The sequence below is a fragment of the Corvus cornix genome, chromosome 19 (assembly GCF_000738735.6).
Source record: "Corvus cornix cornix isolate S_Up_H32 chromosome 19, ASM73873v5, whole genome shotgun sequence".
NCBI lineage: Eukaryota > Metazoa > Chordata > Aves > Passeriformes > Corvidae > Corvus > Corvus cornix.
Genome location: NC_046348.1, coordinates 4,847,002 through 4,867,500, shown reverse-complemented (window position 1 = coordinate 4,867,500; position 20,499 = coordinate 4,847,002). Strand labels below are relative to the sequence as shown.

Genomic DNA, 20,499 nt, shown 5'->3' with positions numbered 1-20,499 from the left:
ATAAACAGTGAGCCAAATATCTGGGAAAATTCTTTGACATTTTCATTTCTGAATCTAAAGCATTTCCAACCTCAGATAACTGATTTTTTTTTTGTTAAATTAGTTGATGTATTGCTGTGGTGCTCAAAACAATCCCCCTTGGCAGTCTCAGACCCCAAATACGTATTTTCTGTCTGTGGAGCTGGTGCCCACCTCCCACTGACTGCAGCAGGAATGGCCACACTTGGATTTCACTGAACATTTTGGATATCTAACACTTCAGCATTTGAGGTATTGGAAACACACACGCACACACTCTCCATAGGAACTGATACATAAAAAGCAAATTTTCCTCCCCTGGCCAAACAGAAATCCCACCAAACCATCCCTTTGATCCCTCAGGGCATCACCACACCAGAAGCACAATGTAAATGTTTGCTGCTTGGACTCAGGTCTCACCTCAATAAAAGACAGCCCACGCGGAATTGTGTTTGTATAAAAGATATTTACTTCAATTATCACACCTAGGGTGCTAGTGAATAATAATAATAATACATCGTGTGAGTTTCATACAGTGATATTGCTTCTCCATATCATATAGGGACCGTTGTACAGTGCTGAGAACAAACATTTTATGGCTAAACCAAACAAAGACAGAAACAATGCCGTCTGCTGACGAGGGAGCGCTGCCCTGCACTGCCAGCCAGATAAACTCTTACTTTTTATGTTTAAACAAATACCAAGAAATAAAATGTTACAAAAGATGAGTCACAGCAACACAATGTGGGCTTCTCAAAGCTACTTGTACAAAAAAAATGACACTTTTTTTTTGTTTTTTTGTTTTTTTTTTTTTTGGTCAATTGGGTCTTTGTGAGGATCTTTTTTTTTTCTTTTTTTTTTTTTAAAATCCGTGATTGTGAATATAACAAACAAGCTCTAAAAACATCTAAGACTTAGTGCGTTACAGAAAAAATATAAAATACTGCTAAAAATGTAAGACACCACAATACACTGGGGTAAAAACTGAGCTTATTATTTAAAAAAAAAAAAAAAAGTTCTCAGGAAAAAGTACACCACTTTCTGTTCGAGTTCATCTTGTGCTGTGTTAGTAGTCGGGGCATTTCCAAGGTCTGCCCATTCTCATGGCAAGTAGTTATTGCACAAATGCAAAGAGTTAATTTTTTAATTAAAAAAAAAAAAAAAAAAGAAAAGGGACATGAGGGAAACAATTAAAAAAAAAAAAAAAGAAAAAAAAGAACATCCCCCCCTCCCCAGCCTCCATCTGCTTTGGGATCGACGTCCAAATTCGTACGTGTGACATTCTCACAGCATTTCCAGCAAGGAATGGGAGAAAATGCTTTTCACCACAGAAATGCATAGAGTATTCCAAGAGGAACAACCTTTAGTTTGGCAGAGCTGATCCAACACTTACACTTTCTTTACTCTGATTTTCAGTTTCTTTTTGGACTACACCAGAAGGAAAAAGAACCTGACGTGGGAAATTCGCTGGATGGTTTTTTTTCAGTGGGACACCCTCGAAAGGCAAAGTGCAAATTTGCTTCCCAAGCCACAGAAGTGGTGCTGTGCCCTGCAGCTGGCTCAGCATCCTCCTCTCTGCCCATGCCAGGGGGGACCTGGCACCGGCCGGCGCTGCCCAGAGCCCTGGCCCGCCCCTCCCTCGCGCTCCCGCCCGCGTTTGGGGCTGCAGTCCGGCTTTTCTCCTGCTCTCCAGGGCCACCTCGCCAGGGAAAAGTCTGTCTGAACGCATCTTGACCTGGCAGCAAAACTGAACCACCCCTCTGTGCCACAGATCAATGCACAACGTGGATTTGCAGAGCTCACACCAGGAAAAGTTGCTGCTGCACAAGGTGAATTATTATTTTTCTTTTTTTTTTTTTTCTTTTTTTTTCCTTGACCAACTTTTGAATGAGAAGGAAGTCAGCTCTGGATTCAGAAAGTCAAACATATGCCAACAAAGATGAACATCACAGGAAACCAGTCTCTCATTTTAAATGAACGCTCATGAGTTAATTGCAATGTGTTCTGACCAGGGGCTCTGCGTCTTCAGCAAATTCTCAGTAGAGGCTCTAGGAGGCTCAGGGTATTTTCTCTCTCTGTATATTTTAAGTCTCTTCTCTCTCAACTGAGGCTTCTTATTCTCAGTCCTAAATTATTTTAAAAACTATTTAAATAATATTATTTATTAGGCATTTAGATAAAATACTTTTTTTTTTTCTTAAAAAAAAAAAAGATTGCTCTAGAAAACACAACAGGGGCACAATGATAAGGATACTACGAGCCAACACCACCTGCTGCATCTCTAGGATATCCCAAGCTTTCTCCAACATCCATTTAGGGGACAGCAACCTGGTCTAGTGGGAGGTGTCCCTGCCCACGGCAGGGGGTTGGAATGGGATAAGCTTTAAGGTCCCTTCCAACCCAAACCAGTGATATGTAAATACTCCTGTTGCGTTCATATCCAACAAAAAAACAAACCTCGACAAAAAAGAAACTGTTAAAAATTAACCTCATAAATAGGAAATATGAGATTGTTGTCCTAATCACAAACCACCTCTGTGTATTTCACCTGATGATGCTGTAGAGAGAGCAAGCTCGGGAAAGGAGGGCTGAGGGTACCGGGGGAGGGAGAGCCTGTTCTGTACAAAACCAAATCCAGACTGGAATGACCCGACAGTGCCTCACCACCCAGAGCCAGCACGGCCCTGGGCATGGGAATGGGGACAGCAGGTGTGACTGATGGCACAAAGGGACACACAACTGCCTTGTTTGAAGCCCATGGGGGTTTCCTGCACACTCACAGACCTACGAGTGCACGGGGCGAGACTGAGCCCTACGAGCATCAACTGCTGGGTGATGGCTGAGTCCCATCCCAAGAGCTGCTGGAACTAACCCACAGGGATGTGGGGTTTTTTTTTCCCCCAGGAATCTGAATTCTCTGGAAGCAGAGCTCGCCCTTGCTGGCAGTGGGACAGGAACCCCCCAGACACGGAACCAGAGTTTCTATTGCACAAAGACTCCTCACACAGTGCTGGGCGTGCTCGGCAGCCGAGCACGTTCCAGTGTTGGGACACTGGGATGCTCCATCAGTGTTTGCTCCCCCCCCCCAAAAAAAAAGGAAAAGCGGCTGGGAATGCTGCAAGCCAGATCACTGTGCTTTAGATTATTCTCCACGAAGAGATTAGGAAATAAGGCACATAGCTTTCCAAGTAGAGAAAGTGAAAGAGGAAATTTCAGGAAGCAAAACCTAAAGACTTAATGGGAAATGTGGCAACATACAGGATTTTGATGATAAGCCTATTGAGTGAAAATAAAAGCATTTCGAGCTTGACTAATATCTTTCCCCCACAATAAAAAAAGAAAAGATCCATGAACTCCATCTCTCAAGAGAAGGTGAGAAGGAAATGGAAGCCCTAATCAAGGAAAAGTACAATACAGATGTGACCTTGCTTGTTCCCCACGCTCTTCCTTTCCAAACCAGATGCTCAAGTACTCCCTGCATCACCTGTACCAGCATCCAGAGGTAACCAGGTACTTTGGAAACACTTTTAAAGCTAGTAATAACTTACCCACATATAAATAACACATCAAATAGCACAAAGGGTCCAACACAAGCTAATAAAAGCCAGAGAGAAGTCTGATTGAAAGACTGATTGCAAAATTATTTTTCCTAGTTACTTGGAGACAAGATTGTACTTCAGAGCAAGTCAAGTGCCAAGTTTTATTTATTCTCCTGAAAGCACAGACACTCGCCTTCCAAGAGGAGCTGCCTAACAGAAAATTTCTACCTCATTCCTACAAATACTTCAATTTTCAGCTAAGGGAGAGCAAGGCTGAGCTGCTTGCTTTAATTCCATACTTGGCTTGAATTTACTTCATCAGCTGGTTTTGTGATTGTTTTAAATATGTCTGTACTGTCCACCTTCCCACTGTACACTGATAAAGGGAGTGCACGACATGTGTGCAAATATCTGGGATGTTAACTTCCTGCAGGAAGCCAAACCTGAAGGCAAGGTTTGACCCCTCCTTTCCAATTCCTTGGCTCTTGCACATCTCAGACCCTTGGGATCATTTTAATGTATTCTGAGCATGATCTTCCCTGTCCTCATTAGTTAAACCCATGCATCTCCAGCAGCCTGGTCTCTCCAGTGGCTAATCCCCTCTTTACAGCAGGGAGTGGATCTGACAAGTGGGGAATGGCATCCTCTGCCCATTAAAATACATATTGGTTTTAAGCCCTCGCTCACCTACATCCCAAATGATTCCACAAATTTGGCTGCAGCAATTCTGCTGCACCATTAAGACCGGGCACACAAATGCTAAATACACAGAGGGGCTTTTCCATCCTGGAATGATGCACGGAGACACATTTAACAACTCCTAAAAATGCATATTAATTACCCACACGGACAGAAGAGAACACAACTCCCGTTCTTGCTGTCAAGAGAGAGGCTGTGCTGCTGTGACACCACCAGAATTACACAGGAACCGTGCAAAAATCAGGTGTGGCACCACAACAGCAGGAAATTCCGGGCATGACTCTCCATTTCCAAGGATCTTTGGATGAAGATTGTACTATGTATTACCAGTATCTCTAGAGTTCAAACAGAAAGCCAAAGACACGACATCACAGGGGTATCACTTGTGCTGCACTGTTTCCTGCACTGGTTGTTATGGTTAAGGATTCAGTTGCTCTCTGCACTCAGCTGGTTCAAAATCCAAAGAAACTGAAATAATGGGATGAAACAAACAGTTTTAATAACAGGAAATCTACAGAACTGTGGCTAAAATCTCCCAACCCCACCGTGAGTAAAGCAAGCTGGATAATGGCAGAATTGTCCTTTATAGAAGAGCTGGACAAGGAAAAAATACAATAATCTTACTAATTTTTTAAAAGGAGGCATTTTCTTTTAATGCACTTTAGTGCCAGAACATGTTTGTGAACAGCAGTGAAAATGAAGCCCAGGAATCCCATCAGGGTTTTTTTTCATTCACAAGAGTTGTAGAAACATGGACTTCACAGAGAGCCGAGGATTTTGGGATGGATATGGATGCCCAGGTCTTGGGAAAAGCTGGATTGTACCAGAGGATGCTGGTGAGGGGCTCACTAACAGAGTTCAATGAATGACTTTCTTCAACTGGAAAATGACCTTTTAACTAACAACTGCTATTAAATATGCCACAGTACCACTTGGCTGGGGGGAAATCATCCCTGAGGACAGAGATGGCACCACTTACACACCTGTTTTTAAGGCTTTTTGAAAACTTAAGTGCACAGGCCTAACGCTAATCTTCTCCAAAAGGATAAATTTCACGTTCAGAGCACAAAACCATTCTATCCTTGCATATTAATAATAGGGCAGGGTATAGTCCATGACCTGCTCATGTAGGACAAATCAGTCCCTAGGCATGGCAGAAAGGGCTTTTCTTGCTATAAAGTCCATTATTAACTATACTTTATATATGGCATAGTCAATATATCCTATAAAAGAGATGGGGAGGAAAGAAGAAATCGGTGAAATTATATTTCTACATTTTAGAGCTCATATAGTTATGAAGGAGACAGGGACTGCTATACCCCTTTTGAACTAAGGTTGCATCAGAAAATAAATTCACATCTTGTACTTCCCATGCCAGTGATTCTCCTTGCAATTTAAAACCAGACTTTAAACTGATTGGGGGGGTAGGCGGGGAGGAGGAGGGGGAAAGGTCCTTCCTTTGTATAGAATTTTTAAATTCTCTATTTAAAAAAAAAGTTGATTGTATATGCAACACAAAGAAAACACTGATGTTCACAGAGCAGAAAGTGAAGGGCAGAACAACACAGGAGTTAACCCAGTCCTGCTTTGCCAATGTTTTATCCATGTGAGTTAAATTTAGGGATAAGAGGCTACAACCAGCCAGTCACACCAGGGCCAAAACTGCCCACACTCACAGGAAAGCCCTGACTTAGCTTTAGGGAATGTTAAATCCAGTCCCCACCTAAAAACCAACTTTCCTTCTTCTCCTCCTGAGAGTCTCCAAGAGGAGCTCGGCCACACTCGGTGGCTGAAGACAGAGAACATCCACTGGGTGAAGAGGAAATCAGAGAGAATTTCAGGAACTCCTTTGCAGGAAGAGACACAAATGAAGCAAAAATGGTGCCCTCCATGTGCAGGTTAAAAATGTCACCACTCCACCTTCAGTCTGCCACAAATTGCCAAGCTACTGATCTCTCACAACCCTGCTAAAGGCACAGATTACTGCGGCATTTCAGCTGAAATAAAACATTTTGGATCCAAGTGCAAAGTGTCCAAACCCAATCACTTTTTTGTGTGTATTCTCATAATTTCTGTATGGTCAAAATGTGATTATTTTTTTCTGTTTCTAACCTGCCCTGTTTTTGCCAGGAGCATTCTTATTCATAAAAGCTTTAAGAATATTGGAAATTATTTATTTTAAGATGGGAAATGACAGACTTCTGATGGCAGCTGTGCTTGTGGGGACTGCAACCACTGTTAGCATTTTCCATTATTTCATCACATCAATTTGTCACATTTCCCTCAATCCTATTTTATGTCAATTTATCAGCTTTGTAGTTTGAATTACCAGCAGAATGATGCACTTCTCTAACTTACTGTTTCTCCTGTTAAAGGATTGAAAAATAGTGACTTTTAAGTAATTGGATTGGAAAATATTGCATAGAATTCTGTGGTGTTCACGACCTCCCTGCTCTACACCAATCCCATATCAACCAGTTAGGTAAAAATAATGCAGAGATCTTTTAGCTAATGAGAAAGGCACATACTTTTTTCTTTTTAACTGTAATATAGATCTTTCCTATTACAGCAAGGAGTTTATAACTAAAGGACTCGCTAATTCATGATATGGGCAGAGTGCACTGATATGAGTTCCTTTAAAGGATGGCTCTATTTATAGGCATTTTACAGATGAATAAATAAAATGGTCAAATTTTATGGTATCAAAAGAAAATGTAATTAAATGTATTTCTGCCAATAAACATGTGCAATGCTGTTGTCTGAAATCTGTATCCTCAAAAATGGAAGTGTATTGACAGTCCCACTGCATGACCCTTCTGCCAAGGGATACTCTTCCCTGGCTTTTAGCAAAAAAAGCACTGCACTTTTTTCCTTCCCTAATCACCCAGAGAGAAAAACCAACAATTTAACTGCAACATAAACGTATTTCTATTAAAACAGCCCTGGCCCCTCATGCACAGCGTTCGTAAGAGCATGGAACTGGAAATAGAGAGAAAATAAAATGCTTATAAAGAACCTCAGGAAAAACAGACTCTGGCATGATGAATTTCCTGAAAACTGCCTGTGCTTTTATCCATCAGGAAAAGAAACGCTGGCAACCAGGGATGAGCCCCATGTCACACATTCCCTTCCCCTGGAATCAGCACCCAAGGGATGATACAGCCACTGTAGTGTGCTGCTCTTTGGCATTTCTTTTCCTTCAACTTTTTATCCTTTGAATTAAGTAAAAAAAAAAAAAAAGTTATTCCAAAGCACATTTTCCTCCCAAGGGTGAGTTCCAAATTGATCCCAACTATCGCTCACACCCTGCAGTGTAAGTTCAGTCCCTAAACTGGGGGGGGCTTGGCCAGAAAAACCAGCAGGTAACTCATGTCCAACCCGAGAACCTCAGCAGTAGTTCAACTCATCCATCCTACTTCCCACTGGAACAGAAAGCAGCTGTGACCTTGGCTAAACACCGGGACAAACCCCGGGAGCATCACTGAGCTCCAGGTCTGAGGGTGCTCCTCTGCCCCTGCTCTCGGACCAGGAGGTCACCAAGGAACCCAAAGTGACTCTGGGCAGGAGATCACCCCAACAGCATCTCAGCAGGCTAATCCACATTCAACGCAGATCATTAAATATGAAACAGCAAAAGGAGCTACGCCATTAATAAAGTGCCAAAAATATAGGAAATACTGACAGCATTTTATTTGATTAATTTTATAATAGATCCCAATGACAACCCTTGGCAGGATGGAGTGACTTCTGACTTCTGAACGCTGTCTTTATCCAGCAAAATTACATGACTCAAATGGAATAATGGAGCTTAGAATTAACAGTTAGTGTTATGAAAGAAAGATTTCCTCTAGGGCAAGCTACAGATATGCTTTTTAAAAATCATTACAGCATTAAAAACTGGGCGCACGCTAAAGAATCCTAAAGAACTAGTGGAAACCTGAAAAGCAAAACAAAAATAAACAGGGAAAAAAAAAAAAAAAAGAAGATATGTTTCAAGGCACTTACGTATTGCTTATTAAGAAGAGAGATTGACCCTAAGTGCTGCATTTGCGTGCGACCTGTGAATACAGTTCTGCTGTCGTACAATGCAGCCAGAGCTCTCAGTAAGCATCATGGAATGCAATCAGATAGACACAGGCACAAGAACAGTTTGGGGAATATTAACTTAAAAAAAGAAAAATAAAATCATCAAACAGAAAAAAACCCCTCACTATGGAGAAAGCCGAGAGTAACCACTTGACTGCATCCAGCACATGGGTCTCAAATCAGCAGACAAGGACAGTAGGAACAGACTGGCAACTGTATTGCCTAGAATTAATTAAAAAACCCAACCTGAACCAAACAACAACAAAGAAAAAAAAAAAATAAAGAACCTAAGAAAATATCTGCATCTCCCAGGCAGAAGTTTTGCTCTTGGCTGGAGACGCAGCTCGTCATGACTTGTACTAAGGTATGTGTACTTCTACCAGGACGTGCATTTATCCACGGAGCTGTGCTTTGGAAGTCAAACCAGGACACTGGACAGGTACAGAGAGGTCACCCTTGGCTTCACCCAGTTCCCACGGACTGGCCGTGCCCCCAGTGGGAAGCCAGGAGCGCTCCCAGCATGTGCTGCCACACCCTGGTGTCTGTCACTGCCAATTGTCCCCTCAGCTCACCACAGAAAGGGGCAGTTGCTCTCTCTCTGTTCCTCAGCTTTAGTTTCGTATCACGAGTCCCCAGTTACCCAAGGAGGAATCCTGAAACTGCTAGCAGTGAAAATAGGAAATAAATCCCTGCCTTTCAGCCTCCTAGAGCCTTCTTTCTTTAGTCATGAGAAGGATGGATTTTAGTGTACTGATTCTTAAATTTGTGAAAACTTGCGCTAAGTGCTGCTGTCGCATGTTAAGAGACTGTAAATGAAATACATAAGTTCTAAAACATCATGCAAGAAATGTGGTTTCACATCTTACAGTCAAAAATCCTACTAATGAATTAATACAAGCACACTGAGGTGTAATATTGGGAACATACCTTTAAAGTCGGAACTCCTCTCCCCCATCCCTCCCTCCCCCAAAATCAGAAAAGTAATATTAATTAAACTTAAGATGTAATGAATGCACCATTAAAGTGTCATCAAAAAGATGCTGACCTAAGACAAAAGTTCAATGATACACAATACGGTCAAAAAAGTCTTCAATCAATAATATACAGTATGACAACTACATCTTGTAAATTATACCCAATACTGCCGGCAGTCTATCCCTCTAAAGAATATTTGCCCCCTTTCATCCCTTCCTAACAATCAGATAATAAAATACAGCACCTATAAATAAGCAAAAAAAAATTATATATATATATATTTATATATATATATATATTCCGAAATCATCTATTGTTAGTTTTAAAGATATGGCAATAAAGGAGTCTAAATTAGCAAACTTGTAGAAGCCATAACTGATAAAACAGCTTATTGAAAAAAGGTGGCAGTAATGCACTCTATGTGTGCACAAGTACGTAAGAAAATACACAGACGTATAAAATTGCACGCACACACCCACGCACACACATCCTTCCACACACCTCTATGCTCACGCATATACATATAGACAACAGGAGGAGTTAGAGACAAGTTAGAATTGGATTTGTACTTTGATCAGCCCTAACCTGTGCATAAAAGAATGGAAAAAGGCTGTATTTCTGCAGGGCAGAACGGGCCGGACTGGGATTCGGGAGCACGAAGGTTTTGGTTTCGAGCTTGGGCTGCTTCCACCCCGGTAAGAGCCCGTCTGGTCATTGCCATGTACTCTTTATCCATGCAAAAAAGGAGCTTCCCACAACTAAAACGTATTTAAAATCAGTGCTTGTGGTGGGAAGAGAGTCAGTAAATGGCCACCAACAGCAGGAAAAGGGCTGGCTCTGCGGCAGCTCCAGTCCCTCTTAGTGGTGTGTGACAGCAATCGGACACGTGAACTGCATTCCCATGGATTCCAGGTAAGCTGAATGTTCGGGATATGGGCTAGGCCCCGAAGTAGCAGGCTGAAATGTTACTGGCCAACGTTTTTGGAGCGATCTGTCTTTGCTGAAAGGAAATCCTGTACACTACGAACCAAGTGAAATGATCAAGTACATGCTGCTTCTAAGTTGTCTCCTAAACCTCCCAGATATGAGGTCTGATCAGCGTGCTCTGTGGTTAGAGGTTAAAAAGCAGATTATAAAATACCTAGATTCAGATTTTTTTTTTTTGTCCTGATTTGGCCTAAAATGGAGTGTATTAAACAAATTCTGGGCTGCAAAAGACCAGAATCAGTTAAAGCTATGAAACAATGTGCACTACGTGTCAATATTCTATTTCACTTACAAGAAAACACTAAGTCAGCTACCACAAATTAAGATATTTTCCTGATGTGACTTTTTTTTTGTTTTGTTAAAAAATATGTGGAGTAAATGTGTTTTTTTTTTTTAATTCAAAGTTTCAAACAACAAGATTCTTTTCTTTTCTTGAAAATATGTAGGAATCCAAACTAGTGTGTTTAGAGTCGGTTGACTGTGCAATCTCTTAGTGGCAACTGAACAGCTACAAAAAACTTTCTTTTTTTCTCTTTTTCTTGAAAAATCTCCCCTTTTTTCCTGGTTTAAGAAGATAATAGTGTATTATCGCTCTGTAGCCATTAGATGGCAGATAAAAAGCCCCCTTTTAATATGTGGGTTTGATTTTTTTTTTAAGATTTTTTTTTTAGTTTTTTTTTTTTCCTGTTTTTCATTTTTTTAAAGCCCCACACCAAAGAGGAGGGCACAAGGCAAAGCTGTATGAGTTATTCCAGAAATTGTGGAAATCACTTAGGGCAATAATAAAAACACTTCAGGGTACAAAAAAGCTTGACTACACATTTCAGTTTTCTTCCTCGAAAACACAAACATAAATTGGGCTTAACGCTCCTTTTTTTGATTTCTATATGCACCTTGGCCTATGGCGTTTTTGCCCTGTGGCCCGCAGGGCGGTTAAGTGCGAACACAATAAAACCAGTAGAGGTCCAGTTTGACTTCCCAGCTCTCCCGAGTTGGGCCAGTTTAATCTCAAAACTCCCACTCGACGGCCTCTTCCCGACTCGCAGCCTTCTCCAAGCGGTGGATGATGTTGTTCAAGTTGGCCGCTTTCTTTTTCCTCAGGGAGCTGTCTCGCGTGTTCCTGGAGCTCGCCGCCTCCGAGAAGCCGAACAAGCTCTGGAGAGAGTTGGCTTTCTGCGAGCCTGCGGCCGGCGTCGAGCTCGTACTTGGCACACTGGAGATTTTCTCTGAACTTTCTTTTGACTTGTAGGAGCTCTCCCCCGTAAGGACTGAGGTGGAGGCAGCTGAGGTAGAGGCATCCCCTTCTGTGGCAGAGTTTGGCAGTGTCTCCAGAGCATCTCCCGGGCGCTGCGGTGCCGGCGGGAGCTCTGGCGCGGCGCTCTGAGCCGGCCCTCGTCATCGGTGTCCTCCAGGCTCTCCGGCTCCGCTTTCTCCGAAGGCCTGGCGCCTCGCAGTGCCTCTTCCCCCGCCTCGAAAGCCGGCTCGGCGGGCCCTCCCTGAGACTTGGCGGCCGCACTGCTGAACTCGTCCGCCTCCGGGCCGCTCGGCTTCCCGTCGGGAGGGCCCTCCGCGTCCACGCCGTCGCAGCTGTCCCCCTCGGAGCTGTGGGCCGCCCTGCTGCTTCTGGCCGAAGGGGAGTCGCTCGACCCGCCCTGGCTCTGGCTCCCGGCTTGGATCTCCTCGATGAACAGCTCCCGGCGGATGCGGGACCTACGAGACAGAGGAGAGGGATGTGAGTCTGCCAGGGCCAAAAGGAGATGCCCACCTTCACTAAAAATGCCCTTTCCATGCCACTAAAGATGGCCTTTAATGGAATCATTCAGGCTGGAAGAGACTACTGAGATCATCAAGTCCGATTTCCAACCAAGTACCACCAAACCCTACTGGCCAAGTGTTGCATCGACTCATTGTTTGACTGCTTCCAGGGATGGTGAGTCCACCACTACCCTGGTGAGAAGTTCGTATTTTTAACAAAAAATATGAATACACTTCTAGGAAATCTAGAATAAAGTGGATTGTAAACACAAACAATTCAGATTTCTACTAGAAATGAGCCAGTCTGCCTAAACAAGAGATAAACTGGGACAAAGCTGGACAAGCTCCCTGGTGTTCTCCTGGACAGCGAGGAGAAATAAAGATGAAACCAAGCCTACTGTGTTGAAAGTGCTGTGAGGAAGCCCAGCCTGTGACAGGCTGCCAGTCTATGAGCTAGTCTGACTTTTGCCTCATTTTTTATTTAATAAATCAATTTCTGAACATGAATAGTGACAAGTCAAGCAGTGCATTCCATGGGAATGACTGCACTCCGTATGTGGGTAGAATTGCCTGGAGTGCAAGAATACCCCAAACACACCACCCCTGCCACTTAACTCAGGCCTTCCTCCCTCTTCCTTCTCTGCTTAGGAGTTCCCAAAACCCCTCACAAGTACAGAAAAGTTTATGGAAAAACCTTAGGGTCTGGGTTAACCCCTTCTGTGTCCTGCTGCATCCATGGGAGAAATGATGAACACCATTTAAGTCCTAATTCATAACCAAGAGGGAGCCTCGATGATCCGGGGTCAGGGATGGGACCACAGGCCTGGTGAAAGTTTACCAAAACTTAGCATCTTTCAGAGTGAAGATAAAAAACTCTTGGTTTCAGCCACAGGGAACTGCCAAGGGGCCTGCAGACCACAATGAAACGCAGCCCCAGTGCTGATGGCTGTAAGGATTTTCTATTTTTCCTTAACTCTGCTATGGAAGACAGCACACAATGGAAAAACATTTGGCTAAATGCAGAACACCACCTGAATACTGCTTTTGAAGCTAATGATCTTATTGACTTACTTGAAATGCAACAGAGTATTTCAGCAGTGACTCGCTGACTCCACACTTTTGAAGGATTTAGGGGGTCTGTAATTTTCCCTAGGAGAATATTATTCACCTAACAGGTGCTAACATTAATTTTCTATTACCATGATCTGCACGAATCCTGCAACATTGATTATCAGGCTCTATTTTTGCCTAAAATCTCCCTGCATGGACATTGATCCAGAACATGGTGCTTCTGTAACACTCCCACGGTCAGGAGAGGAGGCTGCTAAGAGCTCTGTGTCTGCATGGCATTTAAAATACCTCAGCTCCAGCAGGTACTGAACAATGACATCCTTGCTGAGAATCTGACCAGAGCAAACCCATGTCTGTGGAAATCCCTGGAATTCACACCTAGTATATTGCTTCTGGAATGTGGTCGGGCTCCCGATTAACACAGTAATTAAATCCTTATGGTAAAGAAGAGCTGGTGACAGCAGCTAGAGAATTCCAGAGAGCATTCCAGCTGGGGAAGGTGTTGGCCTTGACATCTACACGCCCTGTTGGCTTTCACCAGTGGAACTCAAAACATCAGAGATCTCTTGGGTGTTTGCTGCAGCTCCCTGGACAAGCCTTCCCGCAACACCAAAACCAGCAAACATGGAGTTCACTGAAAAACACACTCAGAATTCAGGGTCCAAGAGCGCTGGATTACAATTCCAGAAAGTCAGGTTTCATTCCTGATACATCTGTAGTATCATCTCTGTGGCCTTACTGAGTTTAAGTGTCAGTTTCCACAGGTGATGTGGGAGAGAAATTCCTGCCTCCTGCTATTTTGTACCATTCTTTAGACATCAGAGCCTCAAACTGTGATGTGTCCTGTATGTGCTTCACCAGTGCACAGCAAGGGGTATTTATTGTATATTCTGAGAGCCCTGTGACTGGTATGAATGCAAAGCCATAGACTTGGAGAAGTTTGCAGACATGTCAGAATCCTTTATACCCATTTATATTCTGAAGTGAATTATTTCTTTGCCTGCTGAGGATATTTTTTTCAGCATTTCTTTTTGCTGCAGGAAAGAAATGCTAATGCTGACTTTCCATCTGGTGGATATAAAGGTAGATCCTGCTGCAGCAACCACCTTTGGAAAGTGAGATTTGGGCTGAATTCGAAAGGAAAAAGATCACTGCAACATGATTCCCAAATGACAGCAAGACAAACTTGTACAAATCTGTGCCCTCCTTTATCTGAAGCTACTTTAAGGAAAAATTAGTATTAAAGCACAAGCAGATGGTCTGAGATGTGGAACTGCTTCTGTATAAAAACTCCTCAGTTTGGACAAAAAATGGCTGGGGAAGAGTCTAAAAGGGATAAATAAAGTGTGGCCTGGAGAAGACAGAAAGACCACCCATTTCTTGCAACATACGAGCTGCAGAACAGTCAGACCCTCCTCCCCTCACATAAGATGGAACCTGTCCCTCTTCTGCAACATCCTACAAATGATTCAAGAGAAATTCATGCATGACAGCTAAGAAAGTTATTGTCAAGGGGAAAAAATCCAGGTTTGTGTTTTGATTTTTCAGTGCTCAGAGCACACAGGGCTCCAAACAGGCTTGAAACAGCTTTTGAAAGCCCTGGAGTCCCAGCAGCACATCTGGGAGCAGGCCCAGATCACTCAATGCTCAGCCTTGTGCTGCCCCCAGCCCTCAGCGCCCTGTTTGTCGGGTTTTATTTTGTGTCCAGCTGTCAGCACCTACTCCCCGGGAAGGTGGGGCTGAACCCGCCGATCCCCGCGGGTCTGCAGCGCCTTCTCGCCGCACGCCCAGGCAGAGATCTCGTGCTAATGAGGGAGGTGACACCTGCCACCAGCGCTCCCGCGCTCGTCTGCCCAAGTGAGAACAGCACATTTTGCTGTCAGGCCGAAGGGAACATATTTTCATAGGCATCCCTCCAACTTGTGTATAATTGCCTGGAAGTGGGAATTGGAAGAGGCCTGCGTTTGGAGAACTCTGAGCGGTGGAAAGAGGCTGCATCTGTACTGAATTCAAGGCAGTGAAATTCAGTGTAAATACGATTACTAGGGGTTTTTTAAAAAATTTTGTATTGTTTACAATAAACATTATTTAACTATTGTGCACAATATTTCTGAGATAGTTCATTAAACTCTGCTGCTTTTGCTTCAGCAACTTCCCTGGTAAAAGCTGAGAAGGGCCAAAGTGAAAAACTACCCTTTAAATGTTAGCAGTTTTTAAAAACAAACAAGTTTAGCAATCTGGACTAATTAGGAACATTACTGGCTCTGAGTGAAGGAGCAGAATAGTATTAAATCTGGTAGCTTAACTGTACCTGTTCAATATTCATTAGCACAAATTTCTTGGAGAAAAGTCTGCCGCATTAATTAGGATTCCCAATCCCAAGCACAGTTGATAATATGTTTATTCAAATCCTTATAATTCTTATGTGCTCTTCCAGCCTTGTCTCTTTTTATCGCTGTCTCTAGGCGAAAACCTGCTTCAGGGGTTCAAATGTGGAGAAGGTACCTCCTCAAATGAGAAAGGAACTGAACAGACCAACATCTTATTTCAGTGGGACTCGATGACTTAACCATAACAACAAAATAAATCATAGAATTATGAAATGGTTTGGAAGGGACCTTAAAGCTCATCTGGTTCCACCCCCTGCCATGGGCAGGGACACCTCCCACTATCCCAGGTTGCTCCAAGCCCCGTCCAACCTGGCCTTGGACACTTCCAGGGATGGGGCAGCCAGAGCTTCTCTGGGCACCCTGTGCCAGGGCCTCACCACCCCCACAGGGAAGAATTTCTTCCTAATATCCCATCTAACCCTGCCCTCTGTCTGTTTAAAGCTGTTCCCCCTTGTCTTGGCACTCCATGCCCTTGTAAGAAGTCCCTCTCTGTGGCCACATCTGACTTCAGGGTTATTGGTTCTCTGTCCTTCAGGACTCCACAAAGCTTCCTAGAAACACAGCACAAACACTGCACCTATTTTCAGAGCTCGATGACTCAAGGCCTAAAAGAAAATCCTCTTTTTGTTCTGATGCAGGAAAATGACACAATGAAAGCAGGGCAATTCTGATACCATCCAGTAAAGGACATTTCTAAGTACCCCCCACCCAGTGACCCAGGGACAACACCCACCACACACCCCGCCACGTGTCTGTGTGTGTGCACATGTGAGTCAGACAGAGCAGCCTGGCTTGCTGCAGCGGGTTTATAAATATTCATCAGTGGACATCTCTACATCCACGCCCACCCCAAAAGCCAGACTTTCTGTTTAAAAGCACTACTTACATCAATATGTGAATATTGCTGCTCCTCAGGGATGACTTAAAATTAGTCTGGAGCATTAGCACTGTGTTAGTGAGAACCTCCCTGCTGTCAAAGCTGTGCGTTTTGTACAACCACCCGACACAGTCTGCTGAGGCAGAGCTGCACCCTGCCAAAGCCAAGCCAACACATCCCTCAGGGGCAGGGCTCCCGGGAGGCCACGCACCTGTAATTGTGGAACCAGTTGATCACGGTGCTGGTTTTCAAGTTGAGCTGCGTGGCGAGTTCCTCAATGGTTTTTGGTGATGGGTATGGCTTTTGCTGGTAGGCTCGTTTGAGAGCTTCTTTCTCCTCCGGTGCCAGCACCACCCGGGGCTTCTTGAGCTGGTGCTGGGGCTGGGGGCTGGCGCCCTGGCTGTAGTCAATGCCAGTGGATGAGGACTCACAGGACTGGCTGTCGCTGACGGAGCTGTGCCGCCGTTTCATGTAGGCTGGAAAAGAAGCACATTGGATCAGCCCCGGCTGAATACAAATGCAAAATCAATGGATGCACGAGCTGAGGGACAGACACGGAGATGGCAGGTGGGAGATGCAGGGATGGGCTGCTGGGAGGGGATAGGAAGGATGGGGCACCACCAGAGACCAAATGCAAGGAGGATGCAAGAGGCAGAAAGAGAAGAAAAGAGGGTAAATCAGCTGGAAACCTGCCAGAGTTTTCTGCCTTTACAGTGAACGTGGGACACAAATGACAGGGTTCAGTTCACACGACTCATTTCAGATTCACTCCTTCAGGAGGAGTGAACTCCCACATAAGGCCCTGATCGGGACAGTTGTGCTTCATTTTGACTGAAAGGCGTTTGGTGGTTAAAACACTTCAGGTGTACACGGAGATCTCTCTGACACTAAGGAAAATATGCCTGTGGAAGTGGAGCTGCAGCATTCCCAAGCCATCTCCAACACACGATGGCGCCTGGAGCCCGGAGATCCCAGTGATGGGCTGAACAACCCATCAGGTGTTTGCTGCCTTTCCCTACAGCTCTTTGCTGTGGCCGTGACAGGTTATGAAAGAAAACCAGCCCCCAGCACCCTCCTCCCCTACACAAAGCTCCTTCCAAAACACAGACACTTTTAAGAAAGCTCTCCCTGCGCTGATGGGCTTGGTGAGGCTGATGGCAGGAGCCTGTGATCCTGCCACTGACCTTCCTCCCTGACTGGGAGTGAATTATCCTGGCAAATTCTGCAAGGAAGGAGACCCAGCAAAGGCTGTCACTGACTTGATTGATTTACACCGGGCATGGAGAGGTGGGATTTACTGCACCTGGCAGTATCATGCACAAGCATTGCTAATGAGAGGGCTGAAAACAGCAAATATAGATGAATCTTGTCAATAAAATATTTAATGGCCTGTTAAATACCTTCTAGATATTTAAGAGTTTATGTATTCAAGAGCTGCAATTTGATAACCTCGGCTATTAAGTTCCAGATTACACACCAGCCTGACATCAATCCAGGAGGCATTAAATCTCCAGGAGCCAGGAGCTCTGGCTGGTGCCAGGGACCAATGTGGGGCCAGTCACACTGGTCAGCAACCAAGTTCTTCAAAAATTCAATTTTTCTGTCCCCACAGCTCTGCCTTCAGGCTGAGGCTGCACAAAGAATAAAAATTCAGTGCAATCAAATAAACTGCAGTGTTCAAAGCCCAGCCAACGTCTCCTGGCAGGGCTCCCTCCAGGACTGGCCAGGTTTTCTGGCTCCAGTGGGTTCCAGCACCCTGCCCTCTCCATGGTGCCTCCTGTGGGACCTTTGGCACTGTGGCTTTACTATCATGGAAGTGAATTCTGAACACACTCTGTAACCTTTGGGGGTATCTGCATGGCCCACATTTTGTTTTTCCTGAACATGACAGATTACCTGTGGATTGCCTACTGTGTAAGATCACTGATATGGAACACAACGTGAGCTGCTTGTGATCCATCACTCTGATGTGATACAGTCCTGCACACGTTTGAAATAACCATAAAAAACAAAGGGTTTTTTTAAAAATAATTTTCCTTTAAAAATCCACCTATTTAAGTTGTTCCAACCAGAGGTAAAACTGCAAAAAATCTGCATTATTTCAAGGTGACCCATTGGCCTTATTTTTGTAGCCTTCAAGGAACTGTTACAACCTTCAACCATGGAATTAATCATTCCAGAAAGATAATCTCATATTTCTGTAACGTCTTTAATCTCAAAACTCCTTCCTGGGTGTTATTTCCAACTTGCATTGACATGCAAACTACAGACAAGGCTGCCTTGTTTCCTTGTACAGCAGAACCAAGAGGCTGGAGGACAACATCCATCACCTCAGCAATGGGCAGCAGCTTCAAGGAGGCCAAGAGACAAAACAGAACCTGGCATGAAAGATGTGAAAGGTGCTCAGACCACCTCTAACTGGAGTTTCTGGAATTTGGTCAGATGATTGAGTCAGCATGAGACACCCAGGGATGATCAGGATGGGCCAGATCTCCCTTCGTCTGCTCTCCAAAGGATGGGATTTCTGGCAGGGCAGAGCTCCTGTCTTCAACAGCAAAGGACAGCCCGGAGCTGTGAGAGCTTGGGAAAAATGTCATTCCTTCCTCTGTGCCTGTAACCTCACACTGGGATCACAAAAGGTGCACTGGCTGAGCTGGGTTGCTCTCATGTGAACGGAACAAATTATATAAAAGCACATATTTCATTAAAATACAAATAAAGAGGAGGATGTCCCACTGTTCCGTCAGAGCAATTGTTTTCTGGAGGATAATCTATTATCAGGATGAATTTCCACTGGGCCAAAGGCAGAACTAGGACTCAGACTTCAGGCTTTAATGCTGGTCTCTGGAAACTTAGATGACATTTTTAAAAGCTTTTTCCATTTTAATTTTTATTTTTAAACATATGTGCTGCGTGTAGACAACATAAGGAGATCATTCAGCACATTTGCAGTGACAGCAAGGCTCAAACTGGAATCCAAGTTGCAAACACACTTTATTTTTGGAGAAGTTTGATTTTTGTCTGTGACCAGTCTCCACTTCTCAGGAGACATATGAAGAAAAAGGAAACTCAGATGTACTCTGGGCAAAGGTCTGGATCTGGGTCTGAGACTGACTGAGTTACACCTTTCCCCCCCAGCATCTGCGTGTCCCTCTGGGAAGACTCCCCAGCATGTGCCCAGCTACAGATGCCACAGACAGCATTGCACAGCTGCCCACTGAGATAAAAGAGAGCCCCTTTTAATATAATTTTTATCTTATGTGGTATTGAACAAGATTATTAAAAAGTGAAATAATGGGGAAATAAAGGGAATTCAATTTTCTCCTGACAGCAGTGCTGTTCTGTGAGGAGTGTGATGCTCCAGCAGCCCAACACCCTGGAAGTTATGAGAGGAATGAACCCTTCCAAGGCAGGAAAGGTGTGCAGAATGTCTCAGCCCAGTGAGCATGAACCCCCAGCTCCCTCCAAAGAGGTTGGTTAATGTACACTTCAAATTTTCAGAACCTCTTAAAATGGACATTTATAGCACAAACTTCACACTGACAGAACAGAAAAAAAGGAGATATGCAGCTCACCTTTATCATAATTATTAATTTACTCCCTTAATAAAATGTGGCAGAGAAATAATTGATAATAATGTTTCACTGGAAGCAGACCCAGTCACATTGTTCTTTAACTGACATTAGCTGAAGGGAAAGTTAAATTCTTAATGTGGCTCTGGAGCAATTTAAAAGGTTAAATCACAGGATCCTTACCTGCATGAAAGGATTCTGCAGAAAATACAGGGTTGAATTCACTTTAGACTGCTCTGCTCTGAGGACAGCACTTGCACAGTTCAGGAGCTCAGTGCAGAGTCTCAATGATTTATGGCCTTATCTCTATTCAGGTGCCATCTACAGACCATATGTATCGCTCACTAGTTGATAACAATCCAGTTTAGAAAATAGTTTAGAAAGGATATTGTCAGTACTACTTTTAAATTATTTTTATTTTATTTTCCTGCATTATGGGCAATATTCTCTGTGAGGCTATAAAAATCCAGCTAGTTGACAATTTTATTTCTGCCATGTTTCTAATACAGCAAAACCCCTCACGATTCCCT

General features: G+C 43.9%; 1 protein-coding gene across 1 annotated transcript in view; it reads right to left on the bottom strand.

Moving 5' to 3' along the window:
* Positions 1–464: 464 nt before the first annotated feature.
* Positions 465–20,499, bottom strand: part of CUX1 (cut like homeobox 1) — a 250,222-nt gene continuing 230,187 nt past the window's right edge. Inside the window, 3 exon segments of the mRNA XM_039562956.1 lie at positions 465–11,668; positions 11,671–12,014; positions 16,609–16,873. Coding sequence (XP_039418890.1) covers positions 11,313–11,668; positions 11,671–12,014; positions 16,609–16,873 — 965 coding nt within the window. The 3' untranslated portion in view covers positions 465–11,312.